This window comes from Myotis brandtii, unplaced genomic scaffold, assembly GCF_000412655.1.
Source record: "Myotis brandtii unplaced genomic scaffold, ASM41265v1 scaffold423, whole genome shotgun sequence".
NCBI classification, from domain to species: Eukaryota; Metazoa; Chordata; class Mammalia; order Chiroptera; family Vespertilionidae; genus Myotis; species Myotis brandtii.
Window position 1 is genome coordinate 1,608,605 of NW_005366214.1, and position 22,820 is coordinate 1,631,424.

A 22,820-nucleotide genomic window follows, 5' to 3' on the forward strand; every position below is an offset into this window, starting at 1 on the left:
GAGCAAGGTACTTTGTACTTCCCACCTAACTTCACCCCAAAGGCAGGGGAGTGTTTGGTTTGAAGGCACACCTGGTGTTCTGGGAGGACTGTGGGTGACTATTAGAAAAGTTCAGGGACCACCTTAGCATCAAATGGTGCAGGTGGTGAGTGAGACCATTAGACCAGCCCTCCTCAGACTTTATACACATTTGAATCCCCCGGGACCTTGTTAAAGTGCAGATTCTTATTCAGCAGCAGGTCTGGGATGAAGCCCAAGAGTTTGCATTTCTAACCACTTTCCAGGTCACGCTGACCCTGCTGGTCCAGGGACCACACTTGGAGTGGCAAGGACAGTGCATCGCACATTCCTTCCGCCTCTCTTATCCCCCAGTCAATTGGAAGTAGGAGTCTGCTTCCAAGTCTCCTTGGGTTTAGGACATTTATCCCAGATTTTCAGCACAAGTCTCATTTTCATATTATCCCATAAACACACTCATAGCTGTCAGGCTTGGCTTGGAAAATCTGGGTAACATACCTAGGGCGGGAGTGTGGCACAGCGCTTAAGAGCATGGGCTAGGGAGGCACATTCTCTGGGTTCAAATCTCACCCCGCCAGTGACTACTGTGTAATCTTGGGTAAGTTCTCTCTGCCTCAGTTTCTTCATCTATAAAATGGTTGGTAATAGTGTTGGCCTCATAGGACTCTGATGGGTATAAAATGTGTTAATATTTGTAGACCACTGAGAACAGAGCCCTGAATGGAGTAAGTTCTTTAGTAGTCAAGAGTCCATCCTCCATCCCATGCCAACGATCGCTGCAGTGTCCTTATCCTCATTGGATAGCAGCACTGAATCTGAAGTGAGCTTCTTCTAAACTGAGTAGTAACGAGACCCAAATGTTTACATGCTCTGATCGAAACTCTGATTCAATGTCCCTACAGATTCATTTTTCAAAAATTGGGGGGAAGTAAGATCGTGTCCTAAGGTTACTTGTCGTGTGGGGAAACTGCCATCTAACCCCCAATTTGCACACTTCTAAAACCACAGTAAGATGCGTGTGATTAAGAAAGGGTGGGTTACTCATTGAGGAAAAATAATTATTTTGAGGTTTTAGGCAAACTTTCCATGGAGGATTGACGCCAGGTTCTGTGCTCCAGATGGCCCCATTGGGTGAGCCAACAGCGAAGGGGAAGACTGACGTCCTTCCAAGTAGACCCTGGGTTGCCATTAATGAACCCCAGCTGTACTTGGCAACCCCCTCCCCCCATCTGTTTCATGTCTCTGCAGCCCACTGGGGAAAGGGGGCTTCAGAAATCAGGACTGGTGCAGGCCTGGCTGAGGCGTGCAGCTGATGACCTTCCTGTTCCCACATGCCCATGGTCACTGGTGACAGATAAGCTGCCGTGGGCTGTGGTTTCTCAGTGACACACCCATTCTGTGCTTGCCCACATGCCAATCCTGTGGGGCTTGCATCAGGGAACTCTGAAATGTACCCTGCTGAGAACCAGAGTCCTGACACCAAAAGATTCTTGTTCCTTCCTGGCAGCGCCACCAGCAGCCACTTTTGCAGATGTTGCCTTTGAGATATGTCCATCCTGGAGTTTGGTCCAAGAGGCCTCAATCTGAGCAGCGCTTTGCCCATATGTACGCCAGGGCCTACTCAGAGAAGGAGGCAAGATGTCTTAGTACCATGGCTGGCTCCACTCTAGGTGGTGGGAAGGGGTGGGAGGATGCTGGGCGCTGAGCCATGACCTGGGAAAGACCCCTCTCCTAGCTTGGCATTCCTCAGCCTGTGAAGGGCCAGGCGTTGCTCCAGCGTCCCCACCCCAGCATCCTGCTCTCCATTGGCCTCTCACGATGCACTCTAAACAACTGGCCTGCAAGCACGTCATGGAAAGTCAGCTCTCGGATTCTTTGAAGCTGAGCCAAAGACCTGAACTCTAGAGATCCCTTTCAGAGAGACGCTCAGAAATACACTCCTAGGGGCATGTGCCGGGCAGGATGAGGTGGCAAGACCTTGAGGGATCTGGCTCACAGGCCTGGCCTTATTGCCTCCCCAGTGTGAGCTGAGGGGCAACATGCAGTCACCCTGAGAAACAGTCCTCATTTCATTGTCTAACCCAGTGATTTTCAACTGGTGTGCTGCAAGTATTTTTAAAACATGCAATATCTGACTAGTTAGGGGCACTGACACTTTTCCCTTAGATTGTAAAATAAAAAAGTGACAAAAGCCAATACAACAATAGCCGCCCAGTGTAGCTGAATCAAAATTACACCTATTATTTGTCAGATCGGCAAAAAGTGTATAGTCGTTGGTGTGCCACAGAATTCTGGAAATTAGTTTATGAGATGAAAAGGTTTGAAAATCCCTGGCCTAAACTAATGTTTGGAATTCTAACAGATGAAGCAGAGTTCTGAAGACTGTTTGTAAAAGACTCTACTCCAAGTCCAAATATTAGTTTGTTTCAGGCTTTGGGGAGAGAGCTAATCTCTAACAGCAGCTGCCATGTGCTGGCAGTGTATGTGTGTGACTTCATTATGAACTGTCTTTATAAAGCAAATGCTTGGCTGGCTTGTCAAGGGCTGGGTTAAGGTCTCAGTTGTGCCCAAGGCCAACAAAGTGCGGCCAAGTGGTGGAAACCAGGTCAAAAGATTTGTTCAGGGGTAACTTTGAGGGTAGAAATAATGAGTTCCTATCAATTTACCTTTCAGAACACGTGCTTTTTGAGGTTGGTTTCATCAACTCTGACCCAGAGTTAGCTCAAGCAAAGATGCGGGACACTGCTTCTTGGTTTATTCATGAAATAGAATTATGCACAGCAAGCCATCTTGCTGGGAACTCTATAGCCGGGTTCAGTGACTTACTTCCTTTTTGTGGTTCAAAAAGGAATCAAGTTTGAGATCACGGCTCTTTCTTACTAGCAACTCTGGCCAAATGAGTATTTTTGAGTTTGTTATAGATGTTCCTTAGCCACATGACTGCAGCAACATTACTAGAATGTAACTGAGGAGGTGACTACTCTATCTGAGGCAGGGAGTGGAAATTTTGGGACAATGCTTCTAAATTAAATTTGTTATAAAGACTGATTGGCAGAGTCATAGAACCATGGGAATCAACTCAGGTAATATTTTTCACCACCTCTTCCTAACGCTAGGGACCATGCCTCAACCACCAAGGACTTCTAGAGGAGTGCTTCTTGAATTTTAATGTGCACATGAATCACCTGGGGATCTTTAAAAAATAAATTTTAGAATGTGGTAGGTGGAGGTGGGGCCTGAGATCTGCATTCCTAATAGGGTCACTGGTGACATGGATGCTGCTGGTCATTGGACCATATTGTGACTGACAAGGATGATGTACAGACCAGTATCAGTATCACCAGGAAACATGTGAGAAATGCAAATTCTTGAGCTCTACCTGTAGAATAAGAAACTGGGGCTGGGGCCCAGTGGCTGGTTTTTGTGTGATTGTGATGCCCGTTCAAGTTTGAGAACTGGTCTACAGAATGAACTACCTGTCATCCTTAGTGTAACAAATGTCAACATTTAATAATCCTTTACTGCTGAAAGGTTTCCCTTAGGTCTAGCTTCAAATCATTTTGCTTAATTACTCTATTCATTTTAGCCTTTCTTGGAGTCATCTTTTTTATTTTTAATCCTCACCTGATATTTTCCATTGATTTTCAAAAAGAGGAAGGGAGAGAGAGAAGAACATTAATTGGTTGCCTCCTGCACGCACCCCTGTTGGGATCAAACCCAGGGGTCCTTGCAAATGCAAATGACCTGATTGGAAATAGATCCCACAGCCCTTGTGATGCACGGGATGATGCCCAACCAACTGAACCACTGGGCCAGGGCTCTTTTTTTTTTTTTTTAAATATATATTTTTATTGCTTAAATTATTACAAAGAGTATTACATGTTTCTCCTTTTTTTCCCCCGCACTTGACAATCCCATGTGGGCCAGGGCTCTTGGAGTCATCTTTTAAAGTTCCTAACCATAGAATTTGAGGCCTAGAGGAAAATGTAAGACATGTTCTGATTCTTTTTCCTCGTGTTTTATGTTCCCCTATGAGCCTTATCTACCTCCGAGCTTTCAAAGTAGCTGCTGGAAAACATTAAAGTGAAAGTTAAGTTGAAGAAATACCTAAAACCATTTGTTGTTATATTTTATCCGTGCTCATCACTTTCCCTGGTGTCAGAGGTTTAGGTCATTCTGCTTTCTTCAATTTGGTGTTTAAAGATATTTTTGCACTGCCTTAGAGCTTCAACTCCTATACTAGTATTGTCTAAATTTTTTTCTATAAAGGACAGAGCAGTGGGAAAGAAGAATTGAACTCCACACAAGCTTTTAAACCATTTTATTGAATTTGAAATTAAATAGAGGCCTGGGGAGGTTGTTCTGGGGACAATTAACGCACAGAAGCTAACAATTCCATGGACTGCTATACAAGAGGGAGGGCATGAGGGGCACAGAGCACTTTTTAGAAGGCACGGGAAACAGAGGTTTCAGAGTCAGGCAATAATTCTTGCTGTACAGAACTTTTCAAACTGGATTTAATATCTATACAATCTGACTTTAGGGGAGAAGGCTGTAAACTCCTCTTTCTTTAAGGCTGTGAGTCCCTGATGAAGGGGGACACCCCAATGATTATGTGATTGAGTTTGGCAACTCCAGACCAAAGAGCAGCGTACCCTTCTTGCTGGAATGCGTTCTGGTGGAGGAGTAGCCAAGTATGAGCTGCACTGAGGCCCCTGTACTTAGCTCAGAGGAGACAAACCATGTTCCCATATTGGGCATCTGGGGGTATCCTGTCCTAGTTCTGTGTCGGTATTACTGTGAGTTTCCACTTCCTGAGAGTAGATGGCCCAAATAGCCATCTGCTGATGAGTGGAAACTGGATGCTCTCAGAAGCCTTGAGTCTGGAGCTAGATTTTCTAGGTTCCCCACTTCCTAGACCTGCCCAACATTAGCCTTTGATGTCCCACAGACATTTATACAGTGGTCCTTGCAAATGCATACAGAAATCCCAAATAAAATTCCATTTACTATTTTTTTTCTAGTATAGAGCTTTCAAGTTGAGCAGAAAGACATATATCCAGATAATTGGGGGCGGGGGGGGGGGGCGGAGAGTACTAGTATAACGATAAATAACAATTACCAGGAAACTCACAGTGGGAAAGAGTATGGTCAGATGTTCACTCCAAAGGACTTAAGATGTAAAACTAAACAACCCACTGATTTTGACCTTAATAAATGACCCAAGACATATGGTAACAAAAGCTCTATCAAAGAAATTGGCCCACAGCTATCAATTGCTTAACCACTTCCTCTCCAACCCATGAATTTATAACATTAGAAACTTTTCATAATGAAGTATAGGGTGTTAGGAAAGAAAGTGATGGTGGCATTTTCACCAAGTAGAGCAGTGGTTCTCAACCTTCCTAATGCCGTGACCCTTTAATACAGTTCCTCATGTTGTGGTGACCCCCAATTTCATTGTTACAAATTGAACATAATTAAAGCATAGTGATTAATCACAAAAACAATATTTAATTATATATGTGTTTTCCGATGGTCTTAGGCGACCCCTGTGAAAGGGTCATTCGACCCCCAAAGGGGTCGTGACCCACAGGTTGAAAACCGCTGAAGTAGAGCATGTGCTAACTGATTAAGTGTTGAGAGTTCTAGTTCATTGCTTTACGTTAATGGTTGGCCAGGTTTTCCAACTTGAAGAAACATATTTGACAGAGTGAGAATATTTCAAAACTCTTAGAGAATTGAGAGTCAACTTCTAGTTATTCAGTTATTCACGTTTGGAAAACATCTAGTTCTGGCTTTTCTTTTTCCCAACACTTACTCTATCTTCTTCCTACCCCTCACTCACTATCCCCTATCTCATTCTGAACCTTTTCACAGCTCATTAGGCAATTCAAATAAAGGGTGGGCAAAGAATATAATGCAAAAATATAATGGGTGTAACTCAAATTTGAAATTGACTCGGTAATCCTAGAACTGGAATTGGTATGGGTAGGAAGAACTTGAGAGTCTTGGCCAAATACATTCTTTTGGTTATTGTTAGTCATCAATCAATGAATGAATTATTATTTGCCTATTAACATCTTGAATCATGAATGGTTTGGTTTTTTGTAATTATAAATATTTTTAAGATATTAAGAATATGCTTTGGTTGTCATTTAGGTAGATAATAAATTTGCCCCCAATGATCAGAAGAGGTAATATCTATTGAATGAACCAATATAATAAAAATAAATCAAGATAATAATAAATCAAGATAATAAAAATATACCTGTCCTGCCGTGTCATATAGTCCGAGCAAGTGTTGCTTGTCTCCCACGGTCACAGTAACTAGGGGAGAAGAGAAGAGGAGAGCCCATAAATACAAGCTTCAATCAGGAGCCTTCACATTTCTCTATGCCAACATCTCTTTGGGCAGCGAGGATAAGCATATGCCTCATCCATGTATATTGATGACAGCATGATTTCCAAATGAAAGACAACCTTGCGCCCTAACTGGTTTGGCTCAGTGGATAGAGCATCAGCCTGTGGACTCACAGTTCCCAGGTTCGATTCTGGTCAAGGGCATGTACCTTGGTTACGAGCACATCCCTAGAAGGGAGTGTGCAGGAGGCAGCTGATCGATGTTTCTCTCTCATCAATGTTTTTAACTCTCTATCCCTCTCCCTTCCTCTCTGTAAAAAACCAATAAAATATATTAAAAAGAAAAGAAAGACAACCTTGGGCTGCAGTAAGAGTGGATGGGCTGAGCCAAGTCCAAGTTTTTCAGATGAGATTGTTATTGGGGGAAACTGGGGTATCATTTTCCCATGGACTGCCAGGGTTGGAGTCCTTACGATATCTGGAGAAAAAGAATTTTCTGAGACTTGCATGTGAAGATCAGTGATTTTTATTTGCATGGGATTACATCCCTGGGTTTCTAAAGTCCCATTTCCCTTAATCCAGTCCTGGAAGAAGTATAATTGTGGTTACAGTAGAGCTAAAAGCAAAGCCAGTGCCCCGGGTTTCCTTTCCATGTTGCAGCCGGGTCCAGTTCAGCATCAGGCTAATTTCAGTCCATCAGTTCATTGTGTGTGGGGTCCACATGGCCTGCAGGTGAGCCAAGAGAGCAGCGCTCCCCTCCCCACAAAAGAGTCCCAAGAGGACAAAGAGAGAGAACTTCTTCGTTCAGGAGATTAAATATTCCAAATTTCTTGCCCTTGCAGTGGCCAAACCCATTCTGGTCAATGACCTATTCCAGGTGTGACTGACAGTAAAGTACCCTCCCTATGTCACCCCAACTGTACTGGGCATTTGTCTATCTTCCCTTGCTGGACCCCTGGAGAGTACAAAATTGTAGCTTCCTGGCAAAGCTGCCCAAATGACATGCCTATAATACTTGGCCTTCCCTTTGCTCTTTTCCTGTTCTTAATAACTAGGTTAATTACAATGATATCAAGATGAATATCATTGGTGACACTAAGGCACTCTGTAGAATTCTCATTGATTCTTATTAAGCCTTAAAATATTAAGCTCCTGAAGGAAAAAAATGCTGAACTTTTTATTGGTTATTTTTTCATTTTGTTTGGTTTGAGCCATCTTTCAGGACACAGAATTGTGTAAGCAATCTGTTAGAAATGTCTGTTTTTATCTGTCTTTGAAATGTTAATAAAACCCCCAAAACAAAGAATATTAACCCACCTGCATATTTTATAATCTATAAGGCAGAGCAAATAATGAAACAAGATGGACTTCATATTTATTTTTAAAAAGTTTCTTAAATGGAATATTCCCGTGCTTTAGCTCAACTAATTCATTATAATTTTGAACCTCAGTTGCAGGAAGACATGTTGTATGGGTTCAGTTTCAGATACCTAAAGGGTGTATGTAGAGTGAAAAGTGGAGAGTTTGATTTACCCAGCAGGCCTACTGCTTTGCCAAGCAAATTGTATCCAAAAAATGAGAATAGAGGAATACCATCCACTCTGTACATGTCTGGAAATGAAATAAAGTCTCAACTTGAAACTAAACTGAGATTGAACAGATTGAAAGCATAATACACTTCTCTTGGTGAGTGGAAAGAGCAAAGTTAGATTTCTAAAAAAATTTAATTTCTCTTTGGAAAAAGGATGTAAAATAATAAAGGAGAACGTGATTTTTCCTAGTTGATTAAAAACTGCAAATGCAATGTAAAGGTGCCTTCTACCATTAGCTATGCAGGAAAGAGAAACTGAATTAGCAATCTTTTATTTTTATTTATTGATTTTAGAGAGAGAGGAAGATAGAGCTAGAGAGAGATCTATTTGTTGTCCCACCTATTTATGCATTCATTGGTAGCGTCTTGTATGTGCCCTGACTGGGGATCAAACCCACAACCTTGGTCTATTGGGGCTGACACTCTAACCAACTGAGCTACCCAGCCAGAGCTGAATTAGCAACCTTTTAACCAGTTAACTGCCACGATATTTTGAATTTAATTAAAAAAGGTCCACCACTTGCGTCTATAGACGCTTATGGCGTGCAAATGGTTAAAACCCTATCTCCAACATATTCTCCAGTCTGCTGCTCAGAGTTGCTGATTTGGTACTGATTTGACTTTTATTTGTTTTCAGGTTGATGGGCTACATGTATGCAAAGTACTTCTTAAGGGGCTCATTCTTTGCAAAGCACCTGTTTAAAAGCACTGCCTCCACACACTGGGAATTTTTTTTTTTTTTAATTTACACAGGTCCACATGTGTTAAGTTTGACAACCTCGCTGTAGCCGCTCAGCTTTTAAACGTGCACTTTAACGTGGTGAACCCGGCTCCATCCAACCCTGGTGACAACACTGACAGAAGGGATTTTAAACCTTTTTACGTCCTTTCAAACGCCAGGCTAGTGATGGAAGTGAAGGTGAGCCGGCGTGGCCCTCACTCTTGGCCCTGCTCTGTTTTTCTCTTCCTGAATGCTTTTGCGTAAGTCCAGCCCTATGTTCCTGAACTCTGCCTAAATGCTTCCTTTCGTGGCCAATTCACTACCTAGTCACGGATCAGGAACCAAGGGAAGAAGTCCAGCCATTTCCAGGAATTTCCTACCTCTACCAAGCCCAGTGCATGCCGGTCAGGGGCAGCTGTTCCAGGGACCCCTTTGGGCCATGCCACGACCTCCAGGCCCAGAGCCTCCTGTGGTGCAAGCCCTAGCCGCTGTCACCCCAGGCTCCACCGAGAGCTGCAAACATTCCTGAGCAATGGCCCTGACCTTTGGCATGGGAGTCCTGAAGCTCCTGCTCGGGTTTTCAGAGAACCATTCCCTCAGCCTGCTTCTCCCCAGGCCTCCCCCTTTTCTCCCTTGGCAGCGCTGGGGCCAGCCCAGGAAGGGTGGGCACGGGCCGAGAGCCTTCTCCTCCCGCTGGCCTCCCCCCCTCCAGGGGCCTTTGCGATCCTGGTCCTCTCACTACTGGGAGTAGGAGGCCTGTGGGAGCGTGGAGAGGAGGGGTTACCAGCAAGGCGTGGGCAGGGTGCAGCACAGGAAACACCAAGCCAGGGCTGCGTGGAGAGGCTGGGAGCTCCCTGGAGGGGTATGACTGTGCGTGCGTACGTGCGTGTACGTACATGTGCGTATACGTACATGTGCGTGTGCGTGTGCGTGTGCGTGCTGTGGGGCGTGGGAACGCCAGAGGGGCCTGCTGGGTGTGCGCATGCGCACCGCTGGAGCGCGGTCAGAGAGGGCTTTCCGGAGGAGGTGTGTGAGCTCAGTCCCCAGGATGGCCACAGGTTCCCCAAGGTGCATCCGCAGAAGGGATAAGGGCGGTCCAGGAGCCACCAGGGTGTGCTGGGGGCGGGGCACGGGGTGGCGCACCAGCTCCCTGGGGTGCATGGGGAGATGGGGCAGAAGAGGTGGGCATGCAGGGTGGGGCTATGCTGATTCACGAATGCAGCCTTTATTGGGAAGGCTTTGTTGATCAATGAAAGCCCCCAATTCTTCTCCCCCCCCCCCCCCCGAAAGTGAAAGAGAAGGAATGAAAACAATTTCCTTGGGTTCTGGCAAATGGCGGGAAGATGGAGGGTGACCTGTTGGGGTAGAAATGGTGTGGTTTTCAGCTCTGCTGGGCAGTGGCTGTCTCCTCTGTGTGCTTGGCCAGCTCTGCTGGAGGAATCGAAAGGAAGGGAGCAGGGCTTGTGCCCCTGGCTCTGGAAGTCACTTTTATTCTCTCTTCTCTGCCCTTTCATTTTCCCATTCTATCAGAAGATAAGTGGATCGCACAGTTGATGCTAGAGAACATCTAGGGATAGCCAGAGACAGATCCAGGCGTTAATCACAGATGTGGGTTGTCCAAATGGCTTTGTGAGCCCTTATCTTGGACTAGCAGTGGAGGCCTTATTGTTGCCAACAGGCTGCAGTGTCCTCTGAGGCCCCTCAGTTTGGAAATGAATCAGCCACAGCAGCACGAAGGCAGGTGTGCCCTAAAATGCTAACAGTAAATGTAGTGAGGTTGAAAGAGCAGGATCTAAGTCAGGTGGGTCTCATTACAATCCTGCCTTTGCTATTCGCTGTCTGCGTGACCTTGGGAAAGTCCCCTAGCATCTCTGAGCCCTTGTTTCCTTATTTGTTAAAAATGGGGATAGCGTTGCCTACCAAAGTGAGGACTTGTGAGAAGGAAATTAAATGCCTGGCACACAGCCTGGCCCATCCATAGTGGGTGACGAACAACTGTTCTTTTCTCTCCTTCAGCAAATGCTTATTAAACCTCTTCTAAGGACAAGTCTGTCTTGCTCTCCACTGTATACCCAGTGCACATTAACTGGCACATAGTAGGGTCTTAATATTTGTGAATTACTGGTCACTTTCTGTCCTAAACAGTAGCTATTTAGATATTTGTCTTATATCTCCAACTGGACAGGAAGGTCCTTGAGAACAGGATTCCCATACCCCATGTCCCACACAGTACGCAGCACAGATCCTGGCAAGCGTAGTAAATGCTGAACACAGAAATGGAGCACCAGGGGCAACTCAGGCAGAGGAGAGTCCTTCAAACTGTGCAGACCTGCAGTTTGAGGCTCCTGGCAAGGCCTAACTGCTGGGAAGTGCCTGCAGCCAGCAAATCTGCCTGGCAGACAGCAGTCAGGCTGAAATCCCAGATCACCTTCTCTTCTCAGACTCTTAGTGTTGTTTCTGAGTTTAGAGAGGTTTTAAAGAGAGTGGGTCATATGACATGCTCAGACGGTTCTCTCCACAAAGTGTGAAAAGTTGTCAGTGACCCGTTAAGTATGTAAAATGGAGGCCTTCTTTGTAAGCCTTTTGCTTCCTTGTGTTGCTTCTTTGTGCAGATTGAAGTGGCCTCTGTGAGTTGGAGTGAAGTCTAAGTCCTGGCTTTGATTTCTTTCACCCAGAGAGAACTTACCCCCCTCAGCAATTCGGCCACCTCACAAAACTCCGTGTCCTTTGCAGGATGAGGACGTGTTCTCATTCCCTGTAAACCAGCCCAGCCCGCCAGTCTAGCCCATCAGCAGCAATAGGAACCTGGTTTAAAGCCCCTTTCTTGCTGGCTGGAGGGCTGGCCATCTCAGCTGCCAAGAATGGGCTTTTGAAATCCATCTTGTGAATATATGATGAATCCTGAAAACTCGAAGGCTGGAAATGTCAGGCCACTTAGGAGGAAGCCTCGAAGTGCCCTTCCATTCCCAGCATATAGCCAGCTGACTGCATCACTCATGTCGACTGTATTCTATTTGGCAGGTAGAATGAGGCAGACCTGATGAGGTGGGTGGATGTAGTACCATAAAGGTGCTATTTTGGAGGAAGAAACACTAGATTATAGACATAGCAAGAAATAGAATCTTAAGAAAGTTAATAACATGACTCTCATGGAAATATAGGATGAGGGTATGTCAAAGATTTATGAACTCAATAATGAGAGGACCAGTAAGATGATAAATCTTGTTCAAAGGGCATTTCGAGGAAGTGGGCATACATAGGTACTTAAGAAGCAAAATGTTAGAATAAGATGGCTACATTCAATAAAAAGCTGGTTACTGTCCTGTGGAAAAGATAGCCTTTGGTGTTTTCTTTTATACTAAACAGTAATTATTGGCATCTCTACCCAACAAGAGTTACAAGTTAGCATGCAGCTTCAGAAAGTCTAAGCTTTTAGTTAATAGTAGAATCAAATGAAGGTGTATTACCCTAGATTATTACTTCTTGGGGGAGGGTGTTAAACACTGCCCCAGCATGACATTGGACATTGGGAAGACAACTACATGCACTTTGCCTTATATCCAAGTTTCAGATAATTTTTCTCCATGCCTGAATTCAAGTCCCTACTTTGCTACACATTTGTGGAGATGCTGGGCAACTCTGTATGTCTCCATCTCACCTGAAAAATGAACAAATCATGTTTACCCTAAAGGTACATAAAAACTCTTTATACGTTATTGAGAAGTCAGGGGGTAATCATCACAGCAGCTTGTCTGTGTCTAGTGGGTGGCAAGAAATGGGGAGTTTAAATGGAAACTCATGAACTGACCCTCATCCGCTGCTCTGCTTCCTTCCTAGAAGATCTTGTCTGGGACTGTCTCACCTGGCCCCAGTGTCCCCTCTTGGGGGAGCTTGTGTGTGTTTGTGACCTGGTTTAAACCTCCCAAATATGCATGCACATTTTATAAGGAACCAAATATGCATGCACATTTTATAAGGAACCATTTTATAAGAAGCCTCTGGGATGAGAGTCACCTCAAGTTAAAATAAGTTAGAAGCAAGTATGAAACTAGAAATAAACAATACATTTTCATAAACAGGAATGGTGGCAAATTCCTTCCTGGTGAGGTATCCATCCCACATCCATGATCCTCTTAATGTGGCTTGAAACCCTTCTTACTCATCTGCATGGCTCACCTCAGCCTGCTCTTTTCCCTTATTTGCTAAGAATGCTTCTTGTTTTCTGAGCAGCAGACTGTGTGTGTGTGAAATAAAAGTTGCTTGTGGCTCAGGGAAGTCTCTTATTTGATAGGCTGACACGAGGTCCTGTTTCTGTAGAACAAAGAATGAGGAGAAAATCTAATAAGCTTCCTGAAAATCTGTTAGGACTCTGAGCTGAGGGCTTGCTTTTGTGAGGTCTGTGTATTCATCCTGCAGTAACGAGAGTCCATTTGAACAGGGTAATGCATCTGCCATGCATCTTCCCTCCCTGGTCATGTTTCTTTGATCTGTTAGGTATGCCTGTCGTTATTCCAAGTTGAAACCACCCGGAATTTAAGACAGAAGAACTGGTTGGAGCCCTCAGCTTATTGTGAAATAACTCTGGGGCCTTGAGCAAGCCACAACTTCCCTATGTCTACATTTTTTTTTTTTACTGGCAGAATGGAATTTACTGAGGAGCAGAGGAGATTATGAATATGAAAATTTTGTACACCAAAGCTTACACAAATGTAAGGTGGCATATGGAGCACATGGCTTCTTAAATAACAACACTTGGGAACAGAGGTTGCTGGAATGAAGTTGCACTGGTTCTGGGTGTGGGAGGCTGTTCAGGAAAGATCTTTCCTTGCCAGTACTTGTTTGATGATGGAAGAGGAGGAGGGAGGGCGTGGAGAAAAGAGAAGGGGAGCACTTGGAACTGACTGGGGATGGGGCCAAACCGAAGACAGAGCCATGATTCCATGACATCCACATCCTGGAATTTCAGAGACTTGCTTGGCCTCACCCTTCCTCCCTCAACATTCGCTTGGTCTCCATGCCCTGCCAATTCTACTTGCTAAGTATCTCCAGAACCTAACTCCTCTTTCCCATCTCTGTAGCTATCTCACTGCAGCCCCTTACCCCCATTACAGAGGGCTCCTGGTCCACATTCGTTCTTCAGACTCCATCTTCTGTGCTGCCTTTTCCTCACTGCCACCAGTCCCACAGCTGTGGCTCCGTCGTCTCTAAGATACAATTCAAATACCTTCAAGAGTGCACGCAATCTTTGTAATCTGGCTTCTGGTTTACCTTTTCAGATCTCTTTTATTTTTTACTGTCCTACAATCCAGACTGATTGCAGTCTGTCATACTCATGATGCCTTTGCTTAAGCTGTTCCATGTTCTTGGGAAAAGAAATTCTAGAATGCTTTCCCTACACTTGTCAGCCTAGAAAACTCCCATGACCTGGAAAACTCACTCCCATAACTCCTCTTTGATGCCCGCCAAGTACCTTAAGCCCCTTTTCCATGCTTACTTGCCCATTGGGCCATAAAGTGCTGTGCGTTATTCATTCTCACGTTCCAGCATCTAGAATGGGCCTGGCACGTAGCTCCATAAATAGGGGTTGAGAGACTGACAGTGCATTAAACTCCAACCAAACTGGAGTTTTTCTCCGAGGCATCTATTTTCTCTAGATTAATCTTTGGCATTTCCTAAAGGGTCACCGTGAGTGTTCCTGGACACTAAGGGGCAGGATGGAGTCACCAGCGATGACATCCTACACTAATGCTGGCCTGCTTGTTGTGAGGGGATGCCATGGGAACGAGGCTGTCCTGAATGGCCTCTGTGCTTGGGGCACTTTCCCACTTTTCCAGGCAACTTTCACCAGCTCCAGGGCTGCCGACTCCAGGCTAGTGAGGCAGGGCTAGGGGCAGGGCTACTGCCAAGGTGTCCTGTGGGTCACTGTGACTGCAAGTTATAGTAGTCAGACTTCCTGGCGGCAGCCACAGAGTACAGGGAGCGGTCTTTTCATTAAGACTTTGGGAAAAAGTGACTGCATTATAAATGAATCCTGCGTGTGGAGGCTTGTGGTCTGCAAACCAGAGCATACTTTTTTTTTTTTTGCAGGATCCCCTGAATAAAGAAATCTTAAAAAAATGCAAGCTCCTTTAGTCATGTTCATATATGGCTAGGAACCCACAAGAATCAAGCTGCCATTGAGGGACGGTAGGATAAATACCTAAATTAGAGGCAGAAACTTTAGGTTTTAGCCTCCACTTTGACTTGGTGATCTAAATGCACCATGGCAGCCACCAGGGGAGCGAGTTAAAAACACAGATTCCCTGATTGCACACCCTACTTCTAAGATTCAGAGGAAATAGGTGTGGGGTAGGGTCCAAGAGTCTGATCAGATTCTCCAGGCGAGTGATTCAGATCTGAACCTCAGGTTCTTCATCATTAAAATTCGGAGACTAATAACTCAATTACTCTATAGTATTCCATCCATTTTAGACAGGTTTTGTGAATAATAGATGAAGTAACGTAAAGGAAAAAAAAACTTAAAATTTATAAACTCCTACAGAGAGATTATCTTTCTTATTATATCTGTCTCACAGTACAGAAGTAGGCAGTCTGTTTGTAGCAACTCTCTCCCCTTCTTGTCTAGAAATAATCACAGAGGAAATTCAAACACCAGGTGTTGATAAAAGTGGAAGAGTGTGTTCCTACCACGAGTTTTAAAAGAATTATTAGGCTCATAAAAATTCTATCAGGTACGAGCTATAACTAGTTAGAAAAAATGATGGAAAGTATTATTTTCACGACAACAACAAACGCTATAATGTGTCTAGTAATGTGCAAGACCTTTAAGAGAAACAGCACAGGAAGCACTTTGTTGAGATACATAAAGGAAGACAGATGGGGAAGCAGCTCATGGTCTTGGGTTGGAAGCTCTGTGTTGTAAAGATGTTACACCTCTCCAGTTAATAAGTTTAAAGTAATTCTGATAGAATTTTTGAGTTTGGGAACTTGACAGAGTGATTATATTTGATACATAAGCATGTTTACTAGTCAATAAGGATAATAATTCAGAAGCAAATAAAGAATGAAGACAACTTATAAACAAACACAGGGCCAATAAATACCGGAGTAAAAAAAATTCAAATTAAACAAGATGAAATCTTTGGCCTGTCAAATTGACAAAGACAATGAATGAGACCCAGTGCTGGTGAACACGCGATGATGCGGCACTCGCATACTGCTGCAGGAAACGTAAATTGGTTCAAGTGGTCTGGCAAACTGTTTGGCAGGATAGATCGAAGGCCTAAATGTGGGTCTATCTCTGACTCAGCAAGCCTATTTCTGCAATGTACTCCCAGTAGTAATCATACAAGCGCACAACAATATATACAAGTAAAGGCTGTTCATCAAGTGTTTATTATAGCTGACAGCTGGACACAACCTAGATATTCAAGAGTTGGTGATTGATCCTCATCAGTTATGGGGAAACTTACTATGTAACTTTTAAAAAAATATTTTTATTGATTTCAGAGAAGAAGGGAGAGGGAAAGAGAGATAGAAACATCAATGATGAGAGAGAATCATTGATTGGCTGCCTCCTGCACCCCCCACACTGGGGATTGAGTCTGCAACCCAGGCATGTGCCCTGACCAGGAATCAAACCGTAACCTCCTGGTTCATAAGTTGACACTCAACCACTGAGTCATGTTGGCTGGGCTATGTAACTTTTTAAAGAATATTGAGGAATGTGGTAAAGTATTGAGGATATAATGCTAGATGGTAGGAGATAAAATTCTACATTGTATATGTTAATCAGAAAAAGGATATTTGGGTGCCCAACAATTGTGGTTATGTTGTTGTTATTACTGTTTTATACAGATTTGATTAAATGTCATCACATTTAAGTTAAATTGTCTCCCATCACTTGACTTCTACCAATTCTTCTTGGTCCTCTCTGATTTTGTCTTAGGCTTGTCTAGATTTACTTTAGGCTGTAGGGCCAACCTTGTGTTTTTATGAGTAGAACATGTGATGAATAGGTCTGCTGCAGTGCAGATTTATAAACCGTGTATTGCAGCTTATCTTTTTCAGAGAATTATGATGAACCACTAATATTTTACCTATACTTGCTTTTGGAAGGTACCAAGGAAATATTGTGCATTCGAAGATGCTAGAATCTGCCAAAAACACATTCACTGCATACCGAAAGAAGTATATGAGCTGTAAAGACAACAGCAGTAAATTGGTTCTAAATATAGCCCTTTATTGACAATGTCTAGGCCTATCAAAATGAACTAGTCAAGTGAATGAATATTTGGAGTGTGTGTTTCTGCTCTCAATAACTTCTTTTCCACAGTATTATAAGATAATTTGGAGATCGTTAGGAGATTGTTTCTACTGTGCGTGGTGGTTACTCTAGATTATACTTACTTGTCTGCCTGATTGTTACTCAGGATCCTAGCATTTTATGTATTTGTAAGTTTTTCTTTTTATTTCACTTATTTTAGTCTAATATCCCTAACCAGAATAGGTGTTCTTTTCTGTAACTATATATATTTTTTTTACTTTTTAATATTTGTTGGTTAATTATGATTAAAGAAAGATGTATGTATGACAGTTTGAGATAAAACAGTTCTTGGGTCCTTTCTGCAATGAATACTTGGGAGCCCATCTTGTAACTTAATTTTCTCAAATTTTATATAAGGTAACACCTACCACTTTTATGTCCTTGTTTACATATTTTTCCAACAATTGTTTTCCCCCCAAACATCTAAAAATAAAAGTATATTTTGGATGCTTATCAGCAATGTAAGGATCATGGCTAACCAGTCCTGTTAAGGCGATCCAGTGAAGGGATACACTGAGTGTTGGTTACCATTGGAACCTATGTTGAGTATTGTCACCCAAAGCTAGGAGGCCTCATGAAGTGCTTGGCGCCTGGAGTCACCTGTGTCAATGAATTAGCAAGATGAGGCTTTGAATTCTTATTCTTAGTTTTGCTGATGTTTTTCTGTTAGGTTTTAGGTGAAGTACAATCAATCTAGTAGAGTTTCTGTGCATTTTCAAAGATTTAAAAAATATAACAGATAAGTGGGGACCCATACAGTATGGTCTCAGTATAGTTTCACATTCAAGGACACAACACTAACAACTCAAATTCCTTCAAACCATTCTGACTTTAAGAGAAAGAGCAAGACACCAACGGGGGATTCAAACTTCTCAGTATTTTTCATAGACTAGTCCAGCCTTGACCCAGCACACCTTCTGTAACTATTTTAGTCTTCTTTCTGCCAACCTGAGAAAGACTAGGACTTGGCAGGTGCTCTCCTTTTGGGCTGTGGAAGAGAGGGAAGCTGAGTAGCCAAAGACATTTTCTCTCCTCATCCGAAGGGGAAGGGTTTGGGGGAAGGGAAGGATTATAGGCATTTATAATGTAACTAGTGGCCTAGTGCACGGATTTGTGCACATTGAAGGAAATTAATTAGCAGAAATATTTTAATATCACTATTCACCCTTTTTCTATAATAGAAGTGTCCACCAAATTCACTATTGACAATGACAGATTGAAACACATGTGTGCAATTGGCGCCAGCAAGAGCTTTATATATACCAGTGGTTCTCAGCCTTCTGGCCCTTTAAATACAGTTCCTTATGTTGTGACCCAACCATAAAATTATTTTCGTTGCTACTTCATAACTGTAATGTTGCTACTGTTATGAATCGTAATGTAAATATCTGATATGCAGGATGGTCTTAGGCAACCCCTGTGAAAGGGTTGTTCGACCGTCAAAGGGGTCGCGACCCACAGGTTGAGAACCGCTGATATATACACTGAGTGGCCAGATTATTATGACCACCTGACGTTTGTAGGCAAATTAGCTATAATTTTGCGCTGAAGTTGCTAGAGGGCCAGATCATTATAAATAGGGAAGCAGGTTGTTTACCATGATAGTAGACAGATCACAAGAATTTTCTTGTTTTCTGTTCCAAGCCTTGTGGCTAATCACGAGGATTCTTTAAAAAGATATTAGCTTTAAGAACATGTAATAAATAACTTCAAAATGCAATGGGTATTTAATTTTAAAGCGTGCCTTTAACATTTCTGTAAAACGTTTTTTGTACTCGTTCAATAGAAACTTATCTGGCCACTGGGTAAAGCTAGCAATAAAACTACTGGTCTGCAGTGTGTTAATTAGACCTGCTTTCTGATTTAGCTAAACTTTTTCCAGCTTAGTGAAGCACCACAACTTCTCTTTCAGGTAATTGTCAGCAACACTGCAGTAAATATCAACATGAAGCAGATTATTATTGTAGATCACACAGGGAGAATAAAGGGTAAAATATTATTTAACTGCAGTGTTTGACTATAATAGTATTCTGTGCAGTGAGAAAACCTGAAGTCATTTTCAAGGTCCACCATTTCTTCTTTTCTGTTGTTTCAAGTTTCTAAGCTTTCTAAATATCCATTTTCCGACTAATGAAAACAAAATAGGATTCCATTGAGTCTCCTATCTGCCTACTCCAGGACTTCTGTGAGGATCAAATGAGATGAGGCATGGGAAACCGCTTCACAGACATTTGGTTGAACTGTGAAATGTTTGCGCCTGGCTATAAAGCAGGTCGTGTTCCTGAGCTGAAGAAATTCCAAGGAGGCTAGTCGCTAGGGAGAGGAAGCCGGGTGTTGCTATGTGACATCATTATCCAGCACCCACAGCCACCGTTTCTGTCATGGAGTCTTGGCAGCACCAGCTGCGATTTGGTGGGCTGTCGCTCCGGGGTGGTGGTGGGGCCTGCGTCCCACTTGGGGGAAGCTGAGTGTTGTTTTGTTGGTGCCAGGTCTGCGGTGCTGTTTCTCTGTAAATGGCCAGTGCACATCATGGCAGCTCCTGTGTTGAACGTATGCCCCTGGTAGTCAGTGCACTGACCAGTTGGACAGTCAGACACTTAGCACATTAGCCTTATATATATACAGATACCCTTTCTTGTGTCTCCAACACATTTTTTTTTCAGGTCAAGGAGTCATTTGCCAATCTCTCTTAGGATACTAGCATCATACCTTTTTCCTGGAACCTAAAGAACTGAGCAGTTTACACTACCACATTGTCAAGGACCCTTGGGTAGTTGGGACTGCAGTTCCTACTAGACCAGAAGGTTCAAGGTTCAAGAGTAGAAAGGGGAATTTGAGATAAGATGATGGCCATCCTGAGTTATCACCAATTGATCAGTAGAAAAGTGAGATTGTACCAGTGGAAGCCATGCGGACATGGGATGGGGAGTGCATGTGTGGAGGTCTATAAAATCTTAACTTGATCAGCAGTACCCTGTTAAGTTAGGCATTCAGGACCTCATGTGGCTGTGGAGCTGTGGAGGAGGGCTATTCAGTGGCTTTGCCAGTAACTGTAGAGAAATTGTAATATCAAAGAGGAGAAAAAGGAGTTGGATTTGTTGGAGACAAGGAGTGGTGGTGGAAGTGAGAAAGAAGACGGAGAAGAAAGAAAGGGGACTTGGGAGGGGTGGGTTACTGTAATGAGAACCAATCTTTGGAAGGCCATTGTGGGCTCCATTGCAGGGCAGATTCCAGGAGCTGGTTTAGTCTAGATATCTAGGTTGTTTGGGTCTAGCTCGGAACTTCCATGCTATCTCTAGGGTTGCCCTAAACTGACCTTATTACCAAGATTGCTTTCTGACCTGTGGCCTCTCTGTACTTTTCTCATTCTTGACCTATCACTCTCCAAAGGGAAAACCCAAACCTGTTCTGAGGGAATATTAAAGTCTTGATTTGAACTGGCTGTGGCAGGAAGAGTGATTAGGTCTGGATCTGGGCTCAGCTCTTTCATGGATAGCTGTCAGGGGTGCTTGGGACTGAGTGATAAAGAGATGCTCATCATTTCTGTCTAGCTTATTCTTTTCTGCATGGAACTATATCCTCCTAAGCCCTGGCCTCCATTGGGGGCACTGGTAAAGGGAAAATGATAGATGAAGGATGTTGCAGAAGACCTAAGTGTTGGCCTAGTGAGGAAGGCTGTACCAACATGTCTGTAACCTTCACTGTATTCTGGTGACTCACCTTGTGATGCTGGTGCCTCTCCCTCCCCTTCCTATCATGAATTTCTGATAAGGGCTGTGATAGTTCATTTTATGTGTCAACTTGACTGGGCCATGGGGTGTCTAGATATTTGGTCACACATTATTTTGGGCATTTCTGTGAGGGTGTTTTGGGATGAGATTACAATTTTAATCAGTAGAGTACAGCAGATGTCCCTCCATAATGTGGGTGGGCCTCATCCAATTATTTTAAGGCCTGAAACAGGAAGGAAAAAAAAAAGACTGACCTTCCTATGAATAACGGAATTCTCCACCAGATTGCATTGGGACTCCATTGGTACCATCAGCTTTCCTGGGCCTTGAGTCCGCTGACACAGCCACACTGCAGATTTGGATCTGCTAGTCTCTATAATCACATGAGCCAATTCCTTATAATAAAAGTCTCTTTCTATATTATTCACATCCTAATGATTCTGTTTCTCTGGAGAACCCTGACTAATACAAGGGCTGTGTGATAGGACTGCACAGTCTCTCAGCTAGAGGATAAGTATCTAGTACATTGGCCCACTATAGGGGTTTAACAAACGGATTTAACAAATAAAAGGATATGTTTAGTCATGGAGCTTTTTAGGTGAGAACTGATGCCAGTGCCAGTTGATGTATAGTGTGGTGGGTAAGGGACACAGGGATGAGCTGTGGAAGCATGAAGCTGATGAATGAGGTGTGAAGATGATTTTCACATGCCTTGCTCAACAATGACACAGACCATCCTTCTATTAATGATGGAGGAGGCATCCTTAGTGAAGCCAACGCAAGAGGCACTTCTTCAGCCACCGAGAAATGTGGCTCTAACACAGAGACAGAAAAGATAGCACATGGAGCAGCAGCCCTTCAGCTGAGTGGGAGAGAGGAGAAAGCAGGACTGGAGCTGTCTTCATCCCCTGCTGCCATTAGAAGGTGCATTTGAACCATGAGGATGGTGGGTAGGGATGGGCGTTGGGGTTGGGTGGTGATGGTGGATCTTGTTGAAGTGCAGATGCTGATTCAGTTGGTCTGAGTGGGGCTTGAGAATCTACATTTCTAATAAACTTCTGGGTGGTGTCCCAGCTACCGGTCTGCAGGCCACACATAAGTGACAAGGCTTATTCTTTCTTTAAACATGGCTCTTTGAGCCCCTCAAGTGGTTGACAGATGTGACGTCTACTCCACTAAAGCAGTGCAGGAGGAATGGACTCTGAGCAGTAGTAGGTGTGTTCGCTGTCACCTGCCCACTCACTGGTCTTCAGAAATTAAGGGGTCAAAGCCGAAGGCATCTGCTCTCAGGGAAGCCTGCAGAGAGGGCTCCCGCTTTCTGCAGCGGAGATTTGAGGCCGGGAAGGGACTTGGGCCAAAAAAGAGGACTGTAAACCGACGAAATTATAAACAAGTAATCTTGAGGCCCGGAAAATGTTGCCTCACTCCCCTGGGTCATCACTGAGGGGAAATTGACCTCAAAATGTGAGAGCATGAGTAAAGGAGGGAGGCAAGCAATTTGGGCAAATGAGACCATAAAAAGGGCTGATTTTCTCAGTCATTTATTTCAATATTTCAGTAGATTGTACCCAGCAGCTTGGAGCATAATAAAAACTAATGTGTTTCCTTCTATATGGGGATTTCTGAGCACCATTTTGGAGTTCTGTGACCTCATTTACAAAAGTGTGCTTCTGGACCTTAGGAAGCACCCACTGCTTGTTTGCTTCCTAAGGGCCTGGGTGGACATGGTGAAGTCAGACTAGTTTATCTTCTTGGGCAAGCTCCCTTCACCCCAATTTCTCCTCTCTGGCACTGTGATTAGTCTCCGTTACTTTTCTCCCTTATCAAAATCTATCTTCTTTGCAGTTCCCTACACACCGAGGTTCTGCAAATGATTAACTGTGAACTCCTTACAAGACAAACCTCTAAGGCCCAGCATGCTGTCTTGAAAATGACGCAATTCAATGGATACTTGTTGAATGAATGGATAGCGTTGATGACCCCCACCCCCAAGGAGGGTATTCATTTTAGAGGATCATGCCAAACTGCTACAGCTCTAACTGGGATCCCAGGAGCAGCTGGCAGGCTGGC

At 43.7% G+C, this 22,820-nt stretch overlaps 1 protein-coding gene across 1 annotated transcript in view; it reads right to left on the minus strand.

Moving 5' to 3' along the window:
- Positions 1-22,820, minus strand: part of RHOJ (ras homolog family member J) — an 84,601-nt gene that overhangs the window by 19,683 nt on the left and 42,098 nt on the right. Inside the window, exon 2 of the mRNA XM_005874039.2 lies at positions 6,290-6,348. Within this exon, the coding sequence (XP_005874101.1) occupies positions 6,290-6,348 (59 nt within the window). The remainder of the gene's footprint in view (positions 1-6,289; positions 6,349-22,820) is intronic.